Source organism: Mytilus galloprovincialis, chromosome 1 (genome assembly GCF_965363235.1).
Source record: "Mytilus galloprovincialis chromosome 1, xbMytGall1.hap1.1, whole genome shotgun sequence".
Lineage (NCBI taxonomy): Eukaryota > Metazoa > Mollusca > Bivalvia > Mytilida > Mytilidae > Mytilus > Mytilus galloprovincialis.
In genome coordinates this window covers 10,686,640-10,707,704 of record NC_134838.1, presented here as the reverse complement: position 1 = coordinate 10,707,704, position 21,065 = coordinate 10,686,640, and the positions used below count along the sequence as shown (strand labels likewise).

General features: G+C 31.9%; 1 protein-coding gene across 1 annotated transcript in view; it reads right to left on the bottom strand.

The window, feature by feature from the left end:
• The window catches only part of LOC143061825 (3'-5' exoribonuclease HELZ2-like), a 31,636-nt gene that overhangs the window by 7,152 nt on the left and 3,419 nt on the right, over positions 1 to 21,065 (bottom strand). The window contains exons 4-7 of the mRNA XM_076233779.1: positions 10,700 to 10,742; positions 9,666 to 9,763; positions 7,454 to 7,657; positions 4,173 to 4,209 (exon numbers count right to left, since the gene is read on the bottom strand). Of these exons, the coding sequence (XP_076089894.1) occupies positions 4,173 to 4,209; positions 7,454 to 7,657; positions 9,666 to 9,763; positions 10,700 to 10,742 (382 nt within the window). The remainder of the gene's footprint in view (positions 1 to 4,172; positions 4,210 to 7,453; positions 7,658 to 9,665; positions 9,764 to 10,699; positions 10,743 to 21,065) is intronic.

Below are 21,065 nucleotides of genomic sequence, written 5' to 3'. Positions count from 1 at the left end.
TATTTAAGCTATTCTTGATGAACCACTTGATTATATTATGTCGACTATAACTGTTGGTAGTGTAAACTGCAGGGGGTTTAACAGAAACAGTTAAAAGAATTGGTATATTTACAAACTATAAGCACTTATATAATATAATTATATTAGTAGACACCCATAGCACATCTGAAAAAGAAAAATATGGCTGCATGAATGGGGATATGTGGGGAAATTTAGTTCTTTTTCTACAAAAAAATAGAGGGGTAGCTGTTCTTTTCAGAAATACTTTTGAATTTAAATTCCATGGGGAAAATATACTGGTAATTTTATTATATCAGATATCACCATTCAGGACTACCGTATAACATTGGCAGCAATATATGGACCGCATAATGATGAACCAGCCTTTTTTGACAACATAAAAAACAAACTATCCCACTTTGGCAACTTGTCAATTGTATTGGTGTGTGATTGAATGTTGTTCAAGATTATGAGATGGACACGTTATATTATAGAAATGAAAATACCCCCCAGTCAAAAGATAATATACATCAGGTCATGCATGACCTTGATTTTATTAGATATATGGCAACACCCTTTTGAAAAGAGGTACTCATGGCGGGCTCCAAATCGCAAACAAAGTCGTCTGGACTACTTCATGATTACCTCTGATATATAAGCATTTGTAAGTTCTTTAAATATAGGAATTAGTTAAAGATCGGATCATTCTCCGGTACTTATTAATTTAAAATTTCCAAGCCAGATTAGAAGGGGAGGGTAGATTTAATAACAGTCTTTTGAAGGAAACTGAGTTTATTGGAAAAGTTAAAGGGGATATCAGAACTGTCATTGAAGAATATGAGTCTGATCCATCTATCGATATCGAGACAGAGAACAAACAGTTTAATATAAGCTACCAGCTTTGATGGGATATGATTAAGATGAAATTTCGTGGATCTGCAATCTCATTTTCGACATTTCAGAAGAAGGAACAAAATAATAAAGAAAAAGAATTATTATACAAGATATCATCATTAGATAAAAAAAAACTCATAGAGAATAACTTGCCATCAGTACACCAAGAAAGGGAAGGGTTTGAACTAGAATTAAAAGTAATAAGAGAATTTTTTTTAAAGGGATAATTACAAGAGCAAAGGCAAGATGGCAAGTAGAGGGGGAAATGGGAAGTAACTATTTTTGTAATTTTGAAAAAAAACCATTACACAGTCAATAAATTATTCCCAAACTTATTCTGGAGGACAAATCTGAGATAACAGATCCATGTATTATTAGAAATGAACAAAAACAGTTTTATCAAAAAAATGTATACTAGTTCTAACCAATTGTTACTTGAAACTCACAGGAGGACACTTTTTTTTCAGCAAGACAATCCTTTTATTACAAAACCTATCGAGGAAGAGATAGAATCCTGTGAAGGACCTTTATCATTACAGGAATGTCTGTCTACTCTTAAACATTCGAAGAACTCTAAATGGAAAAGATTAAAGAAGACGACATTCCTGGACTTTTACTTTTAGTCGATTTTGAAAAAGCTTTCGACACAGTCGAATGGAATTTTATATATGACGCTTTGCAGTTTTATGGCTTTGACCATACATATATAACTTGGATTAAGGCATGCTACTGTGATGTCTCTAGTGCAGTGTTAAATAACGGTTATATTTCAGAATTGTTTTCATTAAAAAGGGAGTTCCGTCAATGGGATCCTCTGTCTCCTTACCTATTTATTTTAGTGCTAGAAATACTAAGTGCAGCTATTAAAAATGACCCTGATGTTCAGGGTGTAACAATTAATGACTCTGAATTTCCGATGAGTCAATACGCTGATGATTCTTCCTTAGTCCTGGATGGTGACCAAAAATCCCTAAATCAGTGTTTATACTTGTTTGATAAATTTTCAGAATGTGCTGGAGTTAGGTGTAATGTTGATAAAACCGAAGCCGTATGGATTGGGTTAAAAAAGGGAAGTATGGAAAAACTTTTGCCAGAAAAAAAATATTGTTTGGAACCATTCTGGGAGGTTTTAACTATTAGGTATATGGTTTGAGCTTGCTAAAATGGATCAAACTCTATGTAATTGTACAGCCAAGATAAACAGTATCAAGTCATTACTCAATACTTGGGCTTATAGAGGACTAACATATATTGGAAGGGTTGTAGTTAAATTAAAAATTGTAAATTAAAACTTTAGCACTTCCATATTTTCTTTTTAACTTTTTATGTAAAGGTAAACCAGATAAAGTGAAAAGGGCAGTGATAATGTCCGAACACTGTGATGGTGGTCTTAAGATGACTAATATTTATTCTTTTTGCTATAGTGTAAACATGTCTTGGCTGTATAAATTATTGATCCCCTAAATTACTCTCTTTGGAAAGTCTTGCTACTTAGTTATATACAAAAAATTGGGGAGGGGGGACACTTTTACTCTTAAGTTTAGAAAGTTTACTTTATTCAGCAGAAAAATTTAATCCATTTTGACATGAAATCATGGTAAATGTTCCAAGTTAAAAAATAATCTTAAAGCTGAAAACAATACTGAAATTCTGACCCAGTCCATATGGCTGAATCCGAACATCAAAATGGATGGCAAGATGATTTTGAGGTTCAAATATATTGAAATAGTATATTCTTCATTAATGATCTGATGTCAGATAATAATACATTATTCTCATATGATGAATTTAAAAAAAGTATGATATCAATACTAATTTTGTAGAATTTTATGGTATTTTAAGTGCAATTCCAAAGAGATGGAAAAGTATAATAGAAAGTAGTTCAAAACTGGAAATCATTGAAAATAAATTAATAGATAAAGTTAAAAAGGAACCAAAATCTTGTACATTATACATTATTTTTGGAAGATAATAAAGTGATATTTTAAGCTTCCCGTGAAAAATGGGAAAGAGATTTAAATATGCAGATTGAGGATTGTAATGCTATTTATTCCATGCCCTTCATTATAACCAGAAACTCTTTTATGCAAAACTTTCAATTTAAGATTGTTCATAGGATTCTACCATGTAATTCATTTTTATTGAAATGTAAATTAATAGAAACTGAACTTTGTACTTTTTGTTCAGAAATTAGAGAAAATATTTTTCACATTTTTTGGGAATGTAATGTATCACAAAACATCTGGCTATCCTTTATAGATTGGATTAAAAATTATGGCATTCTCCTGCCTTTCAGTGCAAAATAAGTCATTTTAGGTGTGTCTGAGGATTTTGTTAACAGTAAAACAGTTAATAATATTTTGTTGTTACTCAAATACTATATATACAAATGTAGATATAAGAACATATCCCCCACAAAATATGGTGGAATAGAATATTTAAAATATTGGATTAATATAGAAAAATACTCTGTATGTTTCTTAACCCCTGCAAAAAAAGTAAAAATGGATCAGAAATGGCATTTGTTAGAAGCAGCTTTTATTTAATTTATTAAATTAATTAACAAAATCATTTGTAATATTTATATCTATATTTATTATATCCGTATGGCTTAATTGATCTATCAAGTATTACTTTATTTTTTATAATGTGTATCGAATACTGTAGTATGTAATTTCACATGTTTCATCATCAAAAAGAAAATAATTACAAAAAAAGAAAAGAAAATAAGGTCAATTCCATTTCACAATTATTGATTAACAAGGCATCTGAATAGAATACAGTTATACAAATTATGGTTATCCTGGTTCGATGTTTGAATGAGATATATTTGTATGTATTGAGATAGTAAGGTATTCTTATTTTGTTATACATTTATAATTGCAAAAAATGTAAGACCTTAAGTTTACCTCTAGAAAACCGTTGTAGGTTAGATTAAATTTTTCTAAAATCTAGAAATCTTGCCACATCTAGATGTGTGTTAGACAATTCAACATTTTATAAAAACCTCAAAAGATACAAAATTTTAAATCTTGTACGAGTCAGTTCACATCAAATAACTATCTGTTTTTTTTTCTTCAAAACATAGGTTAACGTTGCATATTTTCTTATACGTAGTATTAAATTGCATCCCGATAATTATTCACAAAGAACAACATTTAAAAGTTGTCAGTCATTCATTTACCTTTAACATTGCTTGATCATTTTAATTATGCTGCACGTAAAAAATTTATCATATCCATTTAGAAACATGTACGTAGAAATAATAAGTTACTCACAAAGATTAATAGCTTCAACAGCTTTGTTATATTCCTTCTGTAGAATAAAAAAAATATGAATGTTAGAATAAATAAGTATGCCGACAAACAAATTTATATCTCTCAATTGATACGATATTCCCGTGCTTGCATTTCCTATCATGATTTTCTTGATAGCGGTTCGCTGCTCACAAGGAAGCTATTAAACCAAGAGTTTCAAATGGTGAAGTTGAAATCATCCTTTCGTAAATTTTACGGACGCCATCACGAGTTGGTTGACAGTTATGAAATAACCGTTTCACAAATGATATCGGATATGTTCCTTACATTGTAACTACAGTCCCCTTCCCTTTCATGAATGTGACCTACAGAATTAGTTGGATGTTTACCGATTTATAGTATAGACGTTGAGATATAATTTTCTTTATCAATTATTATTTTCATAAGTGTTTCTCGTTTTTTAAATAGATTAGACTGTATGTTTTCCCGTTTGAATGGCTTTACACTAGTAATTTTTTCCGGCACTTTATAGCTTGCTGACAAGGTTCCGTATTGAAGACCTTACCTTGACCTATGATAGTTTATTTCTATAAATTATAATTTGGATGGAGAGTTGTCTCATTGGCACTCATACCATATTGTCCTATATTTATTTGAACTAGCTGTTGGTAGATTCAATCGCTCTCTGATCTGTAATTTGTGTCGTTTTTGTTGTGAGGAACGTATAGCTACCATGCTCCGTCCGGTCCGCGTTTTCCTTTTTCTCCTTTGTATCGATTTAATGTGTTAAGCCCTTTTTCAACTGATTTTTATGGTTGGTTATTATGTTATACTGTTACAACACTGTACAAGGTTAAAGGGGAGTGGAATGAAAAAAAACATTTTTAATCCGCCAAATTCTTTATATGGTTATCCCATGTCAGTAGTCAGCAGTTCAAAGGTTGTGGTTGGTTCATGTCTGTCATATCTTTATCTCGTACATTAGACCGTTAGTTTTCTAAAGTGAGTTATTTCATATTTTTCATTGTGGCGTTTTTGTCTCAGCGGAAAAGACACTATGGGTTTTATTTATTGTTGGAGGCAGTGCTGTTGTCTCATTGGCAATTAAAACACATCTTTTAAATTAAACACAGTATGATTGTAACGTATACCACTGGTAGCAAGTGTGCCAGCTTACAATAGTTATCAAAGGTACCAGGATTATAATTAAGTACACCAGACGCGCGTTTCGTCTACAAAAGACTCATCAGTGACGCTCATATAAAGAAAAATATTTATGAAGCCAAACAAGTACAAAGTTGAAGAGCATTGCGGATCCAAAATTCCCAAAAAATCGTGCCAAATACGGCTAAGGTTATCAATGCCTGGGATAAGAAAATCCTTAGTTTTTCGAAAATTATAAAGTTTTGTAAACAGGAAATTTATAAAAATGACCACATTATTGATATTCATGTCAACACCGAAGTGTTGACTGCTGGGCTGGTGATACTACAAATCAGGATATTTGGTTTAATGGTCAAGGAGTCAATAAGAATGTAGGTGTAATAGGCAAGAGTGTATTATTTTGATATAAAAGTATGATTGCTTTGCAGTTGAACACACTATTGTACTAGTAATTGGTCTTGACATTTGGTGGCCTCATTTTCACATTTTTAAAGGGTAATTTTCAAAAATTAAATATTGTATTGGCATTCATAACAGGACAAAGATACATCAACGGAATTTGAAAAATGAATAGTTTTGCTAATGCCCCATTATGACATTCGAAAAATATTTCCATTCGTCGAATAAACTTGTTTTGATTTTGTTTGCCTTTTAAATGTTTAAAGTGTTCCGGTAATTTTTAAAAACGTCGTCTTTATGTTCTTTTTTTAAGTATATGCTTAATTTATTCAATATTTGTTCTCAGAGCTATTTCTAACTAGAGGCTCTAGAGAGACTGTGTCGCTCAGCTTCGTCTATGTGCATATTAAGCAATGGACACAGATAAATTCATGACAAAATTGTGTTTTGGTGATCATGATGTGTTTGGAGATCTTACCTTACTGGACATTCTTCTTGCTACAATTATCTCTATCTATAAATAACTTGGCCCAGTAATTACAGTGGAAAATATATTCTAAAAATTTACAAAAATTTACGAAAATTGTTAAAAATTGAGTATAAAGGGCAATAACTCCTTAATAGGTCAACTGACCATTTTGGTCATGTTGACTTATTTGTAGAGTAGTTTGCTGGACATTATTGCTGTTTACACTTTATCTCTATCTATAATAATACTCAAGATAATAAGAAAAAACTACAAAATTCCTTAAAATTACCAATTCAGGAGCATCAACCCAACAACGGGTTTTCCGATTCGACTGAAAATTTCAGGGCAGATAGATCTTGACCTAATAGATTATTTTACCCCAAGTCAGATTTGCTCTAACTGCTTTGATTTTAGAGTTATAAGCTTAAATCTACATTTTACCCCTATGTTCTATTTTTAGCCATGGCGGCCATCTTGGTTGGTTGGCAGGGTCACGCCACACATTTTTTTTAACTAGCTACCCCAATAATGATTTGGAATAATTTGGCCCAGTAGTTTCAGAGGAGAAGATTTTTGTAAAAGATAACTAAGATTTATGAAAAATGGTTAAAAATTGACTATAAACGGCAATAACCATTTCGGTCATGTTGACTTATTTGTAAATCTTACTTTGTTGAACATTATTGCTGTTTACAGTTTATCTCTACCTATAATAATATTCAAGATAATAACCAAAAACAGTAAAATTTCCTGAAAATTACCAATTTAGGTGCAGCAACCCAACAACGGAATGTCCGAATCATTTGAAAATTTCAGGGCAGATAGATCTTGACCTGATAAACAATTTTACTAATTTTACTAAATGCTTTGGTTTTGAGTTATAAGCCAAAAACTGCATTTTACCCCTATGTTCTATTTTTAGTCATGGCGGCCGTCTTGGTTGGTTGGGCGGGTCACCGGACACAATTTTTAAACTAGATACCCTAATAATGATTTTGGCCATGTTTGGTTAAATTTGGGACAGCAGTTTCAGAGGAGAAGATTTTTGTAAAAGTTAACGACGACGGACGCCGGACGACGACGGACACCGGACGCCAAGTGATGAGAAAAGCTCACTTGGCCCTTCGGGCCAGGTGAGCTAAAAACGTGAAATAATTATAAAACAACTGTCTATTGTTGAAACCAGTATGTTTCTGTGTGTGTCTTCCTTGTTTAACTGCAAGTCATATCCGCTTTCAATTGCACAGACAATGCATAATGTTATACTTACCAATATATAATGACACCTTGCACAAATTAACCAACATCTATATAACAATGTATATATATTCATCTTGGTGTGTTCTGGTAACTCTGACATCAGTAGCATACACTTGGTTGCAAGTTCAAAAGCCATGAATAATATTATCCTTGGATGACTTTCATAAAGGTCATCACATATATGAACCAAATCTTTCATCACCTGGTATTCCAGCTTTTGAATACAAAAATATTACTGACTTGATTGAATTATAGAGAACAAGCAATCAAAATGATATCCCGTAAAATTATTAAATCTTCTATTTCAAAAGTGTGTCTATAATCACTTTTAATCTGATGCTTCTTTTTTTCATTTTGACATCGTTTTGTAAATTTCATAAAAAATCCTATACTATTGTAATAATGTTATATATCTATATTTAGATTAAGAATAAAGATCATACATTAATTTGTCCGCCAAATACAAAGTATATCGATGTCAGATAATGAAATAATTCAAACTGTATATTTAAAACTATAATTCATGCAATAGTATTTTGAAAATCAATCCCTAACTTGCAAAGAGTAAAAGAACAAGAATGCCGAACTCAAAGGAAAATTCAAAACGGAGATTCTCCACTCAAAAGTCTTTGCACATAGATTCGTATGAACTGTATGTGTATACATATTGAACAATTGAATGTTTCATTAATTAATGTATTTCCGCAAATTACCCTGTATTTGTAGTAAAAGTGTGTTTTGTAAGCATATTACCCAGTATTTGAAGTGAAAATGTGTTTTGTAATAATAGAATATCACTCTGCAGAATTTAAAATTTTAAAGTAGCAAAATATTACTTTTTTTTAAAAATCAAACAGGTTCGGAAGGTCCAGAAGAATGTTTGTGTTTTCTTCATAACAAGTAATTCTAAACATTATGTTCTTCTCATATATGTTATGATGGTATGATACTAAACCCCTAACGGGAAGGATTGTGCCTGATGTTCATATGATGAAATCATAATCTTTCAGTCAGTTTAATTGAAGTCTGGAGCTGGCATGTCAGTTAATTAGCTAGTAGTCTGTTGTTATTTATGTATTATTGTCATTTTGTTTATTTTCTTTGGTTACATCTTTTGACATCAGACTCGGACTTCTCTTGAACTGAATTTTAATGTACGTATTTTTATGCGTTTACTTTTCGACATTGGTTAGAGGTATAGGGGGAGGGTTGAGATCTCACAAACATGTTTAACCCCGCCGCATTTTTGTGCCTGTCCCGTCAGGAGCCTCTGGCCTTTGTTAGTCTTGTATTATTTTAATTTTAGTTTCTTGTGTACAATTTGGAAATTAGTATGGCGTTCATTATCACTGGACTAGTATATATTTGTTTAGGGGCCAGCTGAAGGACGCCTCCGGGTGCGGGAATTTCTCGCTACATTGAAGACCTGTTGGTGACCCTCTGCTGTTGTTTTTTATTTGGTCGGGTTGTTGTCTCTTTGACACATTCCCCATTTCCATTCTCAATTTTATTGAAAATTTTCAACCGTTTGAATAATGTTGTTAAACTTTGATTTTTATTAATGTTATGATGACAAGTACAATTATTTTAAATCTCCCAAAATATCAGCTACTTCAGAAGATAATCTTAGATTTGAAACAGGACAATACGAATCAAAATCAAAATAAATACTGAACCACAATGTAAGTATAAGCAAATTGATGATACAAACAAGTTGATGTAATCTTAACTGAAAAAAAATTCGGGTTTAAAATAACTAACTTTGGCTTTAAAAATATTTTGATATGAGCGTCACTGATGAGTCTTATGTAGACGAAACGCGCGTTGGCGTACTAAATTATAATCCTGGTACCTTTGATAACTATTTATCATTTTAGTTGCCGATTGTTTGGTTTCCGGAGTTCAGTGATGAAGCTGAAGTTATTCCTTCATATGTTTATTGACGCCATTTTGAGTTGATTGACTATTATGGAATATCTGCGTCAACGATAATCACGGATATGTTCCAATTATAATCAACACATTCATTTTCTCTATTTTGCTATCGTGTTATTACCAAATAGGATTTAAACAAGTATTTGTACTTATATATGCAACATAAAGGGTACTACACATGGAGCAGACATTTTTTACCCTTCCTGATCACCGGATTTTGGTGTGATACAGTTTGAAATAATTATTATGACACACAGACTACTTACATGAATTTGTCTTCTAATTACCTTTTCACTTTGTTTCGCCTCAACTTGAATTGTATTCCAAATAATCGAACTAGTCTCGGCATAATCATACAAATCTGGACTTCCGTAACAAATCAATCCTGAAAGATGCATTTTCAGAAGATATTAAAAATTCATCTAAACAAAATAGTTTATTGATTGTTCTTCATGCCTTCGTCATTTATTTTGGGATGCATGTCACATATAGCGTGTAGTATTTTTTCCTTGTCTGTATGTTATTTTTTTTTTATTGTTATTCTCATGAAAATGTTAAAGAAAACAAAGAATTTCGTGCATTTCGTTTCAAGCCATTAAAATGACAGCAGCGAACACATATGGATGCAGCGGTTCAAAATATCTTTTGAATTAACGAAAATCACGAAGGTAGCAAATATCTTAATCGTCAAAAACACAAGAATAGAAAATTATCTAACACTTGCCAACACAAAAAAAAAGTCAGCAATAAAATCAATTACTGGTAATAGATCATACATGGGTATTTTGTCGAAAGACATAATGTGAACTAGAAATTTAGAATATCTACCAATTGTTCACTATGACGACATATGCAGAAATCCATGTTTTTTATCCCAATAGTTGTTGTCGTTTTAATTTATAACACCTATCTTCAATTAAAATTATATGTAGCAACATTCAAGCAGGTCCTGTCTATGGATTATGTATCTCCCAGTTGCTGCGATATTGCCAGAGCTTGTATTTCATATCATGATTTCCATGTTAAGTGGCTGATAGAAAAAAAGAATTTCCATGTGTTGACCTGACCGTTTTGGAATACTTGTTTCACAATTTATCCTGGTACTTTTGATAACTATTTACTGTATTTGGGGAAATCGCAGACCAGTCTTCTTCCCCTGAATGTGACCTATCGTATTAGACTTATCACCTGGTTACACGGACACATGTTGCATGAGCAACTCGACGATTTTGGGATCACTCGAAGTTTATTTTCGAGATATTACTTTGAATGTTCCGTAGGTTTCAGTTGCCTCTCTTTTATTCATAAAATGAAAACATACCTGTATAAAAACTTCTTGCAGCATCAAAAACACTACCTGGCATCTGAAAAACATACATTATTTGTTAATTATATTCAACAAAGATAATAATACATCAAAGCTGACTTTAAAAAAAAAACATTTGCCTTAACAGAAAAATGGTGTTAGGTTTATATTGACCATTTTGTATGGGGATAAATTGAACATGACCAGTTTATATATGTATGGATAATAAGTTGAAAGTTACACATTTCAAAAATACCAAATTGAGATCTGTATAACTTTAATGTTACGTTTTTAATTTAAATGTGACGATATTGTGAATGTGGTATTAGGTTTGTAAAACCTTACATATTAAACAACCATTAGTTAAATCAGTCAAAAATAGAAATTTTTGCGAATTTAGCTGTCGATATTTTTCTGATGTTCAAAATGTATCTTCAAATCCATGTATTCCTATTTAATGACAGGGAATTCTACGCTCTCTAATGTAAAGTTAGTTAAAATTAATCGTGCTAATCATAGTCTTTATTTTCGTGACATAAGTGATCTACAGATCATAAAATAAATAATATTGCATTTCTTTATTACCTGGATCTATTAACTTTATGTGTAGCAATCTAAATTCTTAGTATAGGTATCATCGGATTTTTCTAAAAATATTTCATGGAAACATGTTCTTTTTTGATTTATAACACTTATTTTTTTAATGAACATTCTATTTTCAAATAGTTTAGACCCAAACATCGACATTAATTGTAGAAATGCGCATCTGGTGCAGAAAAATTGATACCATTATTTTATTGAATGTCATTTATGTATAGGCACCAAATTACGCCAAAAGTCATGAAAAAAAGAATGAAGCTTAAAAATATATTGTATCCAGATCTATCGAGTAATGTAAAAATTATTAATATAGGCAACAGTAGTATACCGATGTTCAAAACTCATAAATCGATAGAAAAAAAAAACCATATTTGACAAAGAAACACACGAATAATAGCTAACAAAAGGCACAAGGTTTAAAATTTAAAGACACCCAGATAAAAAAGTTTGAAAGCCAAAACAACCACAAAGCTGAACAGCATCGAGGACCAACAGTTCACAAACGGCGAGGGTTTTCTGTTTAGGACCAGAACATCCCTATTATGTAGAATAATTTATACTTTTGCAAACAGGAAATTTTATAAAATGACTATAGAAAAGATATACATGATAAAACTGAAGTATTAACTAATTACAGAAAACAACCGGATACATTACATAAACCGACAAAATCCAACACACAAAATAGACACACCCGAATTAGGCAAGGCCGCAACGCAAAGTGACGTCACATTTGAAATTGAAAAAAAGGACGTCACATTTGAATTTGTAAAGCAGCACACAAAAAATGACGTCACATTTGAATGAATAAAGCTATCTATCAAAAATAAGATAGAATTAGGATTGATTTAAGATTATATTTGTACTTAATACTGATATAACATTTAATAACAATGAAAATTGCAATACTTATTAACATCAAACTGAGGTAGCAATTAGACAATTAACTATATTCTATGTCCGGTTAATTCTTAATCAAACTGCAAACGTAATACATTGTACAAATTACGTTGAACCAAATCAAATCTAATAAATGAAGGCGGTGATTAATTGTGTTTACCATAAAACATGAATATAACTGAAAAGACGTCAAGACATTTGACAAAATCCGATGAAAATTACAAATATAACATCAAAACTAAATACATGAATATCTAGAACCAATTCCGTTAACATTTTGGATATAGTTTCTAAAACTGTTCGTAAAAAACGTTCTCACGGTCGTAGAACAAATCGCAATCAAAGAAAATTTCGGGCCAATCATACCAATATTTCGGACCTAATTTCTATTTCAAAAAACAACGGCAGACATTATCTGTTAACAAAACTCTGTTCGTTACCGGTTAATAAGTTAAATAAAATTTTGGAGGACTGCAACACAATTTCATATAGCAGTCCTAAGTATGAAATTGTTCAAATTATTATGGCATATTGTTATTCTAAATTATTTCCCAAAATTGATCGCCCTGAAGATCATAAAAAACATTTTATTAAAATTAAGTATGTCAATAAAGGCTTTGATTTTGTAAATATTGCCGGTATATTTAACGACCATTCTGTTAAAAAACAAATTCCTGGATATTTTGACAATACTGAGCTACCTCTTATTTGTTATATTTACAAGAAATCTACCCGGAAATTTGTGTTTAATTATAGTCAATTGTGTAAAGATGTTAATATCAGTGAAAATACACCTACTTCATGTAATTGCAGTAATTCCGAATATATTTATGGACCCATTTCCCATGTTATAACAGGAGATCTTAACATCGTTCAAGACCGAGAGTTAAAATCATTCCTCAGTAAAGGACCTAAATATCGTCCCCCGTCAATTATTAATTGGAATGAGTGTCGTAATATCATTCACGACTCACTCCATACTTACTGTATGAAATGGATAAAACGGGAAAAAGCTGACAAAAAATCTTTGGACTCTTTTTTTAATTCAGTAATGAAGATAGTTGATATACGTATTCAACATTTTAAAGAACATTTTACTATAAACAATAACAACAATAAACCTATTTCTCGTATCAAACATAAACTAAAAGAACTAGCCAAGGAATTTGTTTTTGTCCCGCCAGATAAAGCTGCTAATAATATTATTATTGTTTGACGTAAATTTTACATTGAGGTTCTGAAAAAGGAAATCACCAATTCACCAACATTCCAACTGACTCCATTTTCAGAAAACGAAATCTGTAACAAACATAAACTTTTAGGCACCGCTTTACAAGCAGAGCCAAATACAATGAAAGTCCCAACTATGTATTGGCTTCCGAAGCTACACAAAACCCCTTACAAATATAGATTTATTTCGTCTTCAAGCCATTGTTCAACTACTAAATTGTCTATTCTTCTTACCAGCACACTTGGTACAATTAAAAACCTGATAATAAATTGTTCAAATAAGGCCTTCGAAAATAGTGGAATAAATTACTTTTGGAGTGTCAAGAACTCGTTGGAAGTACTTGATAAATTGCATGCTTATATTGGTGATTTTGAATTTGTTCAAAGTTTTGATTTTTCTACCCTGTATACCACATTGCCTCACATTCTCATTAAGAAAAAATTCACGCACTTAATTAAATGGGCATTCAAAAAATCAGAATGTGTATATATATGTTCAAACTCTTTTAGGTCATTTTTTAGTAGCAATAAACAAAAAAACTATGTTAATTGGACATGCTTTGATACTATATATGCCCTTGAATTTTTACTAGATAACATTTTTGTTCGCTTTGGGGATTCCGTATATCGTCAGATTATCGGAATTCCAATGGGGACTAACTGTGCACCACTTATTGCGGACCTGTTTTTGTATTGTTATGAGTTACAATTTATGACAAAAATAAGCAAAGACCCATCGAAACAACATCTGATAAACAAATTTAATAATACTTTTAGATATTTGGATGATATTTTGGCTCTCAATAATGACGACTTCAGTATGTATATTAATGAAATTTATCCTGTTGAACTTACTTTAAATAAAGCTAATACTAACAATGACCACTGCCCTTTTCTCGATCTTGATATCTATATCACTAATGGAAAGCTGAATACTAAAATTTATGATAAAAGGGATGATTTTTCATTTCCTATCGTTAATTATCCGTTTTTAGATGGTGACGTTCCCTTGTCACCATCTTACGGTGTTTATATATCTCAACTTGTACGATTCGCTCGTGTATGTAACAATGTTTTAGATTTTAACGAGAGAAATTTATGTATTACTGAAAAATTATTACACCAGGGTTTTCGATATCACAAACTAGTCAAAACATTTACTAAATTTTATCATCGGTATAAAGACATCATTCGTAAATATAGCTCAACATGCAGACTTCTAATACGTTCAGGTATTTCACATCCAATTTTTTATGGTAATATTCTTTATAAAGCACAAAGGTGTCAGTATTCACCTCAGAAAATTACAAAACCTTTGAATAGACTTATTAAGAAGGGATATAATTACGATACTGTTGTCAAGTCATTAAAGATTGCATATTTTGGTGTTAATATTGAGTCACTGATAAGGTCTTTGCATCGGAACTAAACACATTTATTCTAAAAACAGTTGTTGGCATGACACGGGTTATGTTCTTCTCATATATGTTATGATGGTATGATACTAAACCCCTAACGGGAAGGATTGTGCCTGATGTTCATATGATGAAATCATAATCTTTCAGTCAGTTTAGTTGAAGTCTGGAGCTGGCATGTCAGTTAACTGCTAGTAGTCTGTTGTTATTTATGTATTATTGTCATTTTGTTTATTTTCTTTGGTTACATCTTCTGACATCAGACTCGGATTTCTCTTGAACTGAATTTTAATGTGCGTATTGTTATGCGTTTACTTTACTACATTGGTTAGAGGTATAGGGGGGAGGGTTGAGATCTCACAAACATGTTTAACCCCGCCGCATTTTTGCGCCTGTCCCAAGTCAGGAGCCTCTGGCCTTTGTCAGTCTTGTATTATTTTAATTTTAGTTTCTTGTGTACAATTTGGAAATTAGTATGGTGTTCATTATCACTGGACTAGTATATATTTGTTTAGGGGCCAGCTGAAGGACGCCTCCGGGTGCGGGTATTTCTCGCTACATTGAAGACCTGTTGGTGACCCTCTGCTGTTGTTTTTTATTTGGGCGGGTTGTTGTCTCTTTGACACATTCCCCATTTCCATTCTCAATTTTATTTTTTACAGAGTTTGTCTTTAGTGCCGTGTGGAGGCAGTAGAGTGCCTCCCCGTGCTTCAGGTTTATGCTCTTATAATATACTAGATTATGGAGTGTGTGTCCGAGCGAGAACTGCTCTAATTCATTACTTTAGGAATATTTATCAAAAAGTAGTATTTCAATATTCAGCCCCATTCTACTATTTAATACTGATAGCGTTTGACATTTTTAGCCGAACAAATTTATCCATTTTATATACTTCAATTATTGTATGCTGGTTCATATTCTGGACGCCAATCTTTGCTCCTTTATTATATAATTCACTAACAAAACAATTATTAAGCTTAGAAATGGAAAATTACTAAATACTAAACTTGTTCAAAGGGTATCCACACGTCTCAATCTTCAAAATCGGTTATCTAAAAATACTACCATCGCTAACATTTTTAACAATAAAAAACGTGGTTACCCTTCTATCGATAAGTGTCATGCCAAAAAATGACTTACATGTCCCCGTCTTTCCACCAACAATACGGTAAGGTCCACGTTTAATGGTCGCACATTTTCTTTAAATTTTGAAACTGATATAACTTGAAAAACAAACAGTATTATTTATTTACTCACATGAAACAAACCGGGGTGTGGTATTCAGTACGTAGGAGAAACTGGACGATATTTATCTAAACGCACTCAAGAACATTTGTATCGTTTTAAAAGACCCAATAAATTCAAAAGTATCATTTACCAACACCTTAAGAAGCACAACCATCCTTTTAAATATTTAGCAGTTCAACCTTTAGAAGTAGTAAATAAGCAGCCTGGTGAATCGCATTCAAAGTTTGTACGATCACGGAAAATAATTGAATTAAATTGGATTAAAAAATTACAGACAGTTTACCCTCTCGGTCTAAATGATAATATCATGGGAATAGGTAATATATCTAGAACTAATTCCGTTAACATTTTGGATATAGTTTCTAAAACTGTTCGTAAAAAACGTTCTCACGGTCGTAGAACAAATCGCAATCAAAGAAAATTTCGGGCCAATCATACCAATATTTCGGACCTAATTTCTATTTCAAAAAACAACGGCAGACATTATCTGTTAACAAAACTCTGTTCGTTACCGGTTAATAAGTTAAATAAAATTTTGGAGGACTGCAACACAATTTCATATAGCAGTCCTAAGTATGAAATTGTTCAAATTATTATGGCATATTGTTATTCTAAATTATTTCCCAAAATTGATCGCCCTGAAGATCATAAAAAACATTTTATTAAAATTAAGTATGTCAATAAAGGCTTTGATTTTGTAAATATTGCCGGTATATTTAACGACCATTCTGTTAAAAAACAAATTCCTGGATATTTTGACAATACTGAGCTACCTCTTATTTGTTATATTTACAAGAAATCTACCCGGAAATTTGTGTTTAATTATAGTCAATTGTGTAAAGATGTTAATATCAGTGAAAATACACCTACTTCATGTAATTGCAGTAATTCCGAATATATTTATGGACCCATTTCCCATGTTATAACAGGAGATCTTAACATCGTTCAAGACCGAGAGTTAAAATCATTCCTCAGTAAAGGACCTAAATATCGTCCCCCGTCAATTATTAATTGGAATGAGTGTCGTAATATCATCCACGACTCACTCCATACTTACTGTATGAAATGGATAAAACGGGAAAAAGCTGACAAAAAATCTTTGGACTCTTTTTTTAATTCAGTAATGAAGATAGTTGATATACGTATTCAACATTTTAAAGAACATTTTACTATAAACAATAACAACAATAAACCTATTTCTCGTATCAAACATAAACTAAAAGAACTAGCCAAGGAATTTGTTTTTGTCCCGCCAGATAAAGCTGCTAATAATATTATTATTGTTTGACGTAAATTTTACATTGAGGTTCTGAAAAAGGAAATCACCAATTCACCAACATTCCAACTGACTCCATTTTCAGAAAACGAAATCTGTAACAAACATAAACTTTTAGGCACCGCTTTACAAGCAGAGCCAAATACAATGAAAGTCCCAACTATGTATTGGCTTCCGAAGCTACACAAAACCCCTTACAAATATAGATTTATTTCGTCTTCAAGCCATTGTTCAACTACTAAATTGTCTATTCTTCTTACCAGCACACTTGGTACAATTAAAAACCTGATAATAAATTGTTCAAATAAGGCCTTCGAAAATAGTGGAATAAATTACTTTTGGAGTGTCAAGAACTCGTTGGAAGTACTTGATAAATTGCATGCTTATATTGGTGATTTTGAATCAATTCAAAGTTTTGATTTTTCTACCCTGTATACCACATTGCCTCACATTCTCATTAAGAAAAAATTCACACACTTAATTAAATGGGCATTCAAAAAATCAGAATGTGAATATATATGTTCAAACTCTTTTAGGTCATTTTTTAGTAGCAATAAACAAAAAAACTATGTTAATTGGACATGCTTTGATACTATATATGCCCTTGAATTTTTACTAGATAACATTTTTGTTCGCTTTGGGGATTCCGTATATCGTCAGATTATCGGAATTCCAATGGGGACTAACTGTGCACCACTTATTGCGGACCTGTTTTTGTATTGTTATGAGTTACAATTTATGACAAAAATAAGCAAAGACCCATCGAAACAACATCTGATAAACAAATTTAATAATACTTTTAGATATTTGGATGATATTTTGGCTCTCAATAATGACGACTTCAGTATGTATATTAATGAAATTTATCCTGTTGAACTTACTTTAAATAAAGCTAATACTAACAATGACCACTGCCCTTTTCTCGATCTTGATATCTATATCACTAATGGAAAGCTGAATACTAAAATTTATGATAAAAGGGATGATTTTTCATTTCCTATCGTTAATTATCCGTTTTTAGATGGTGACGTTCCCTTGTCACCATCTTACGGTGTTTATATATCTCAACTTGTACGATTCGCTCGTGTATGTAACAATGTTTTAGATTTTAACGAGAGAAATTTATGTATTACTGAAAAATTATTACACCAGGGTTTTCGATATCACAAACTAGTCAAAACATTTACTAAATTTTATCATCGGTATAAAGACATCATTCGTAAATATAGCTCAACATGCAGACTTCTAATACGTTCAGGTATTTCACATCCAATTTTTTATGGTAATATTCTTTATAAAGCACAAAGGTGTCAGTATTCACCTCAGAAACTTACAAAACCTTTGAATAGACTTATTAAGAAGGGATATAATTACGATACTGTTGTCAAGTCATTAAAGATTGCATATTTTGGCGTTAATATTGAGTCACTGATAAGGTCTTTGCATCGGAACTAAACACATTTATTCTAAAAACAGTTGTTGGCATGACACGGGTTATGTTTTTCTCATATATGTTATGATGGTATGATACTAAACCCCTAACGGGAAGGATTGTGCCTGATGTTCATATGATGAAATCATAATCTTTCAGTCAGTTTAGTTGAAGTCTGGAGCTGGCATGTCAGTTAACTGCTAGTAGTCTGTTGTTATTTATGTATTATTGTCATTTTGTTTATTTTCTTTGGTTACATCTTCTGACATCAGACTCGGATTTCTCTTGAACTGAATTTTAATGTGCGTATTGTTATGCGTTTACTTTACTACATTGGTTAGAGGTATAGGGGGAGGGTTGAGATCTCACAAACATGTTTAACCCCGCCGCATTTTTGCGCCTGTCCCAAGTCAGGAGCCTCTGGCCTTTGTTAGTCTTGTATTATTTTAATTTTAGTTTCTTGTGTACAATTTGGAAATTAGTATGGTGTTCATTATCACTGGACTAGTATATATTTGTTTAGGGGCCAGCTGAAGGACGCCTCCGGGTGCGGGTATTTCTCGCTACATTGAAGACCTGTTGGTGACCCTCTGCTGTTGTTTTTTATTTGGGCGGGTTGTTGTCTCTTTGACACATTCCCCATTTCCATTCTCAATTTTACATGAATTTGGGATAGAAAAGTATCATAACACTTCTTATAGCCATGCGAATTAACACTCAGCAAAACAGTCACAATCGGGAACAAGTCACTTTCGGTAATAAAAAGATTAGACCACGTAATGACAAACCACAATCTAACATGTGGTAAAAATGTTCTTAGCTAGTTTGGTCAAAGACACATCGTATGGATTAACCAATTCGTGATGGTGTCCATAAAATTTACGGAGTGTCAATTTTAATCTGTCCTCCTCATAGCTTTGTTGGAGCAGTTTCTGCGTAAGGAGCACACTCCTGTATATGAAGCCCGTATAGAGTGAACAAGCACGAGAATAACGTACCAATTGAGATATGTAAACACCATACGAAGGGGCAGAGGGTATGTTACTGCTGAGAAATGGGAAATTGATAATTGTGAAGTTGAAATCGTCCCGTTTATCATAGATTTTCGTGTGAAGTCGTCCATCTGCGTCAATATAACATACACATGTGTGAAGACCATATCTGAGAAATTGACCATTCAAAACTGCTATATTTAAAAAAAATATTCTCAAAGCCTCAACTAATTTCCTTTCACATTCTCATTTGAATAATCTAGTGAAGGAAAAAAAAGGAAAGTTCAATAAATCTGAATGATACCAGTCCTTTTCTGGTTTAGATTTAATTTTTATCTTTTGTTGTTTTATCTGCTCTTCAACGTTTGTATAAGTTGTTTTGTCTTTCAAATAAATTTGCCTGGAGCATTAACGAAGATACTTTAAAGGTGTCATACCATCAATTAAAAGTCCCTATCTGTTCAACCAAATTTTGCAATTTTCACAGCTTTCTAAATATTTTACCTTAAGTTTAACTTCATAGAAACCAGGTATATCCTGAATGGTACATGTATCAGCTTTCTACATGACAGTTTTCAACAGATGTTTAAAATCATATAAAAAAGAAAAGGTCTTCCGAATAGAGGTACCACTAAAATTAACCCCTGGTTTTCTGGAAATCTTGAATTAGTATACTATGGAGTGCATTTACCCTCAATTTTGAATGCAAACTCATAAACAAGTAAATTTTAGCTCAAAATGGTCTTCATATATTTCTCTTTCTCCAAAAGTTTCATTTCTGCCAATTTGTTGGTTAGTTTAGGTAAACAATGACATCAAATGCACTATTTTTGTCCAAGTAGGCCTACTTTCACATACGTTCTAAATTGGAGGGAGTATTTGGTGGTGTGACACCATTAATAATCGGAATGATGATCTGATGCAATACATCTGGTACCATTAATGTTTATACCAAATGAACTTTTAAATACTAGTGTTGAAGCCAAAGTGACATGACAATGGCATAAAAATGAAAACGACAAAAAAGACAAACAGTCGTTTTCAATCCATAATATTGCAAACAAAGGACTCAACAGCAAGACAATATTTCATGGCAAACAATTGGTAATATTTGAAACAATTGTTTACAGTTTTTTGCAGACAATTGTTCATAGTTTAAAAGAACAACTGAAGTATGGAAGATTAGTATATGTCAATCGTGATTTAATCGATTATTGATGCTCATTTACAAGGTGATTTATTATGCATTTAAGCTGGTTTGATTCAAACACAAGTTTTATGTAGACAA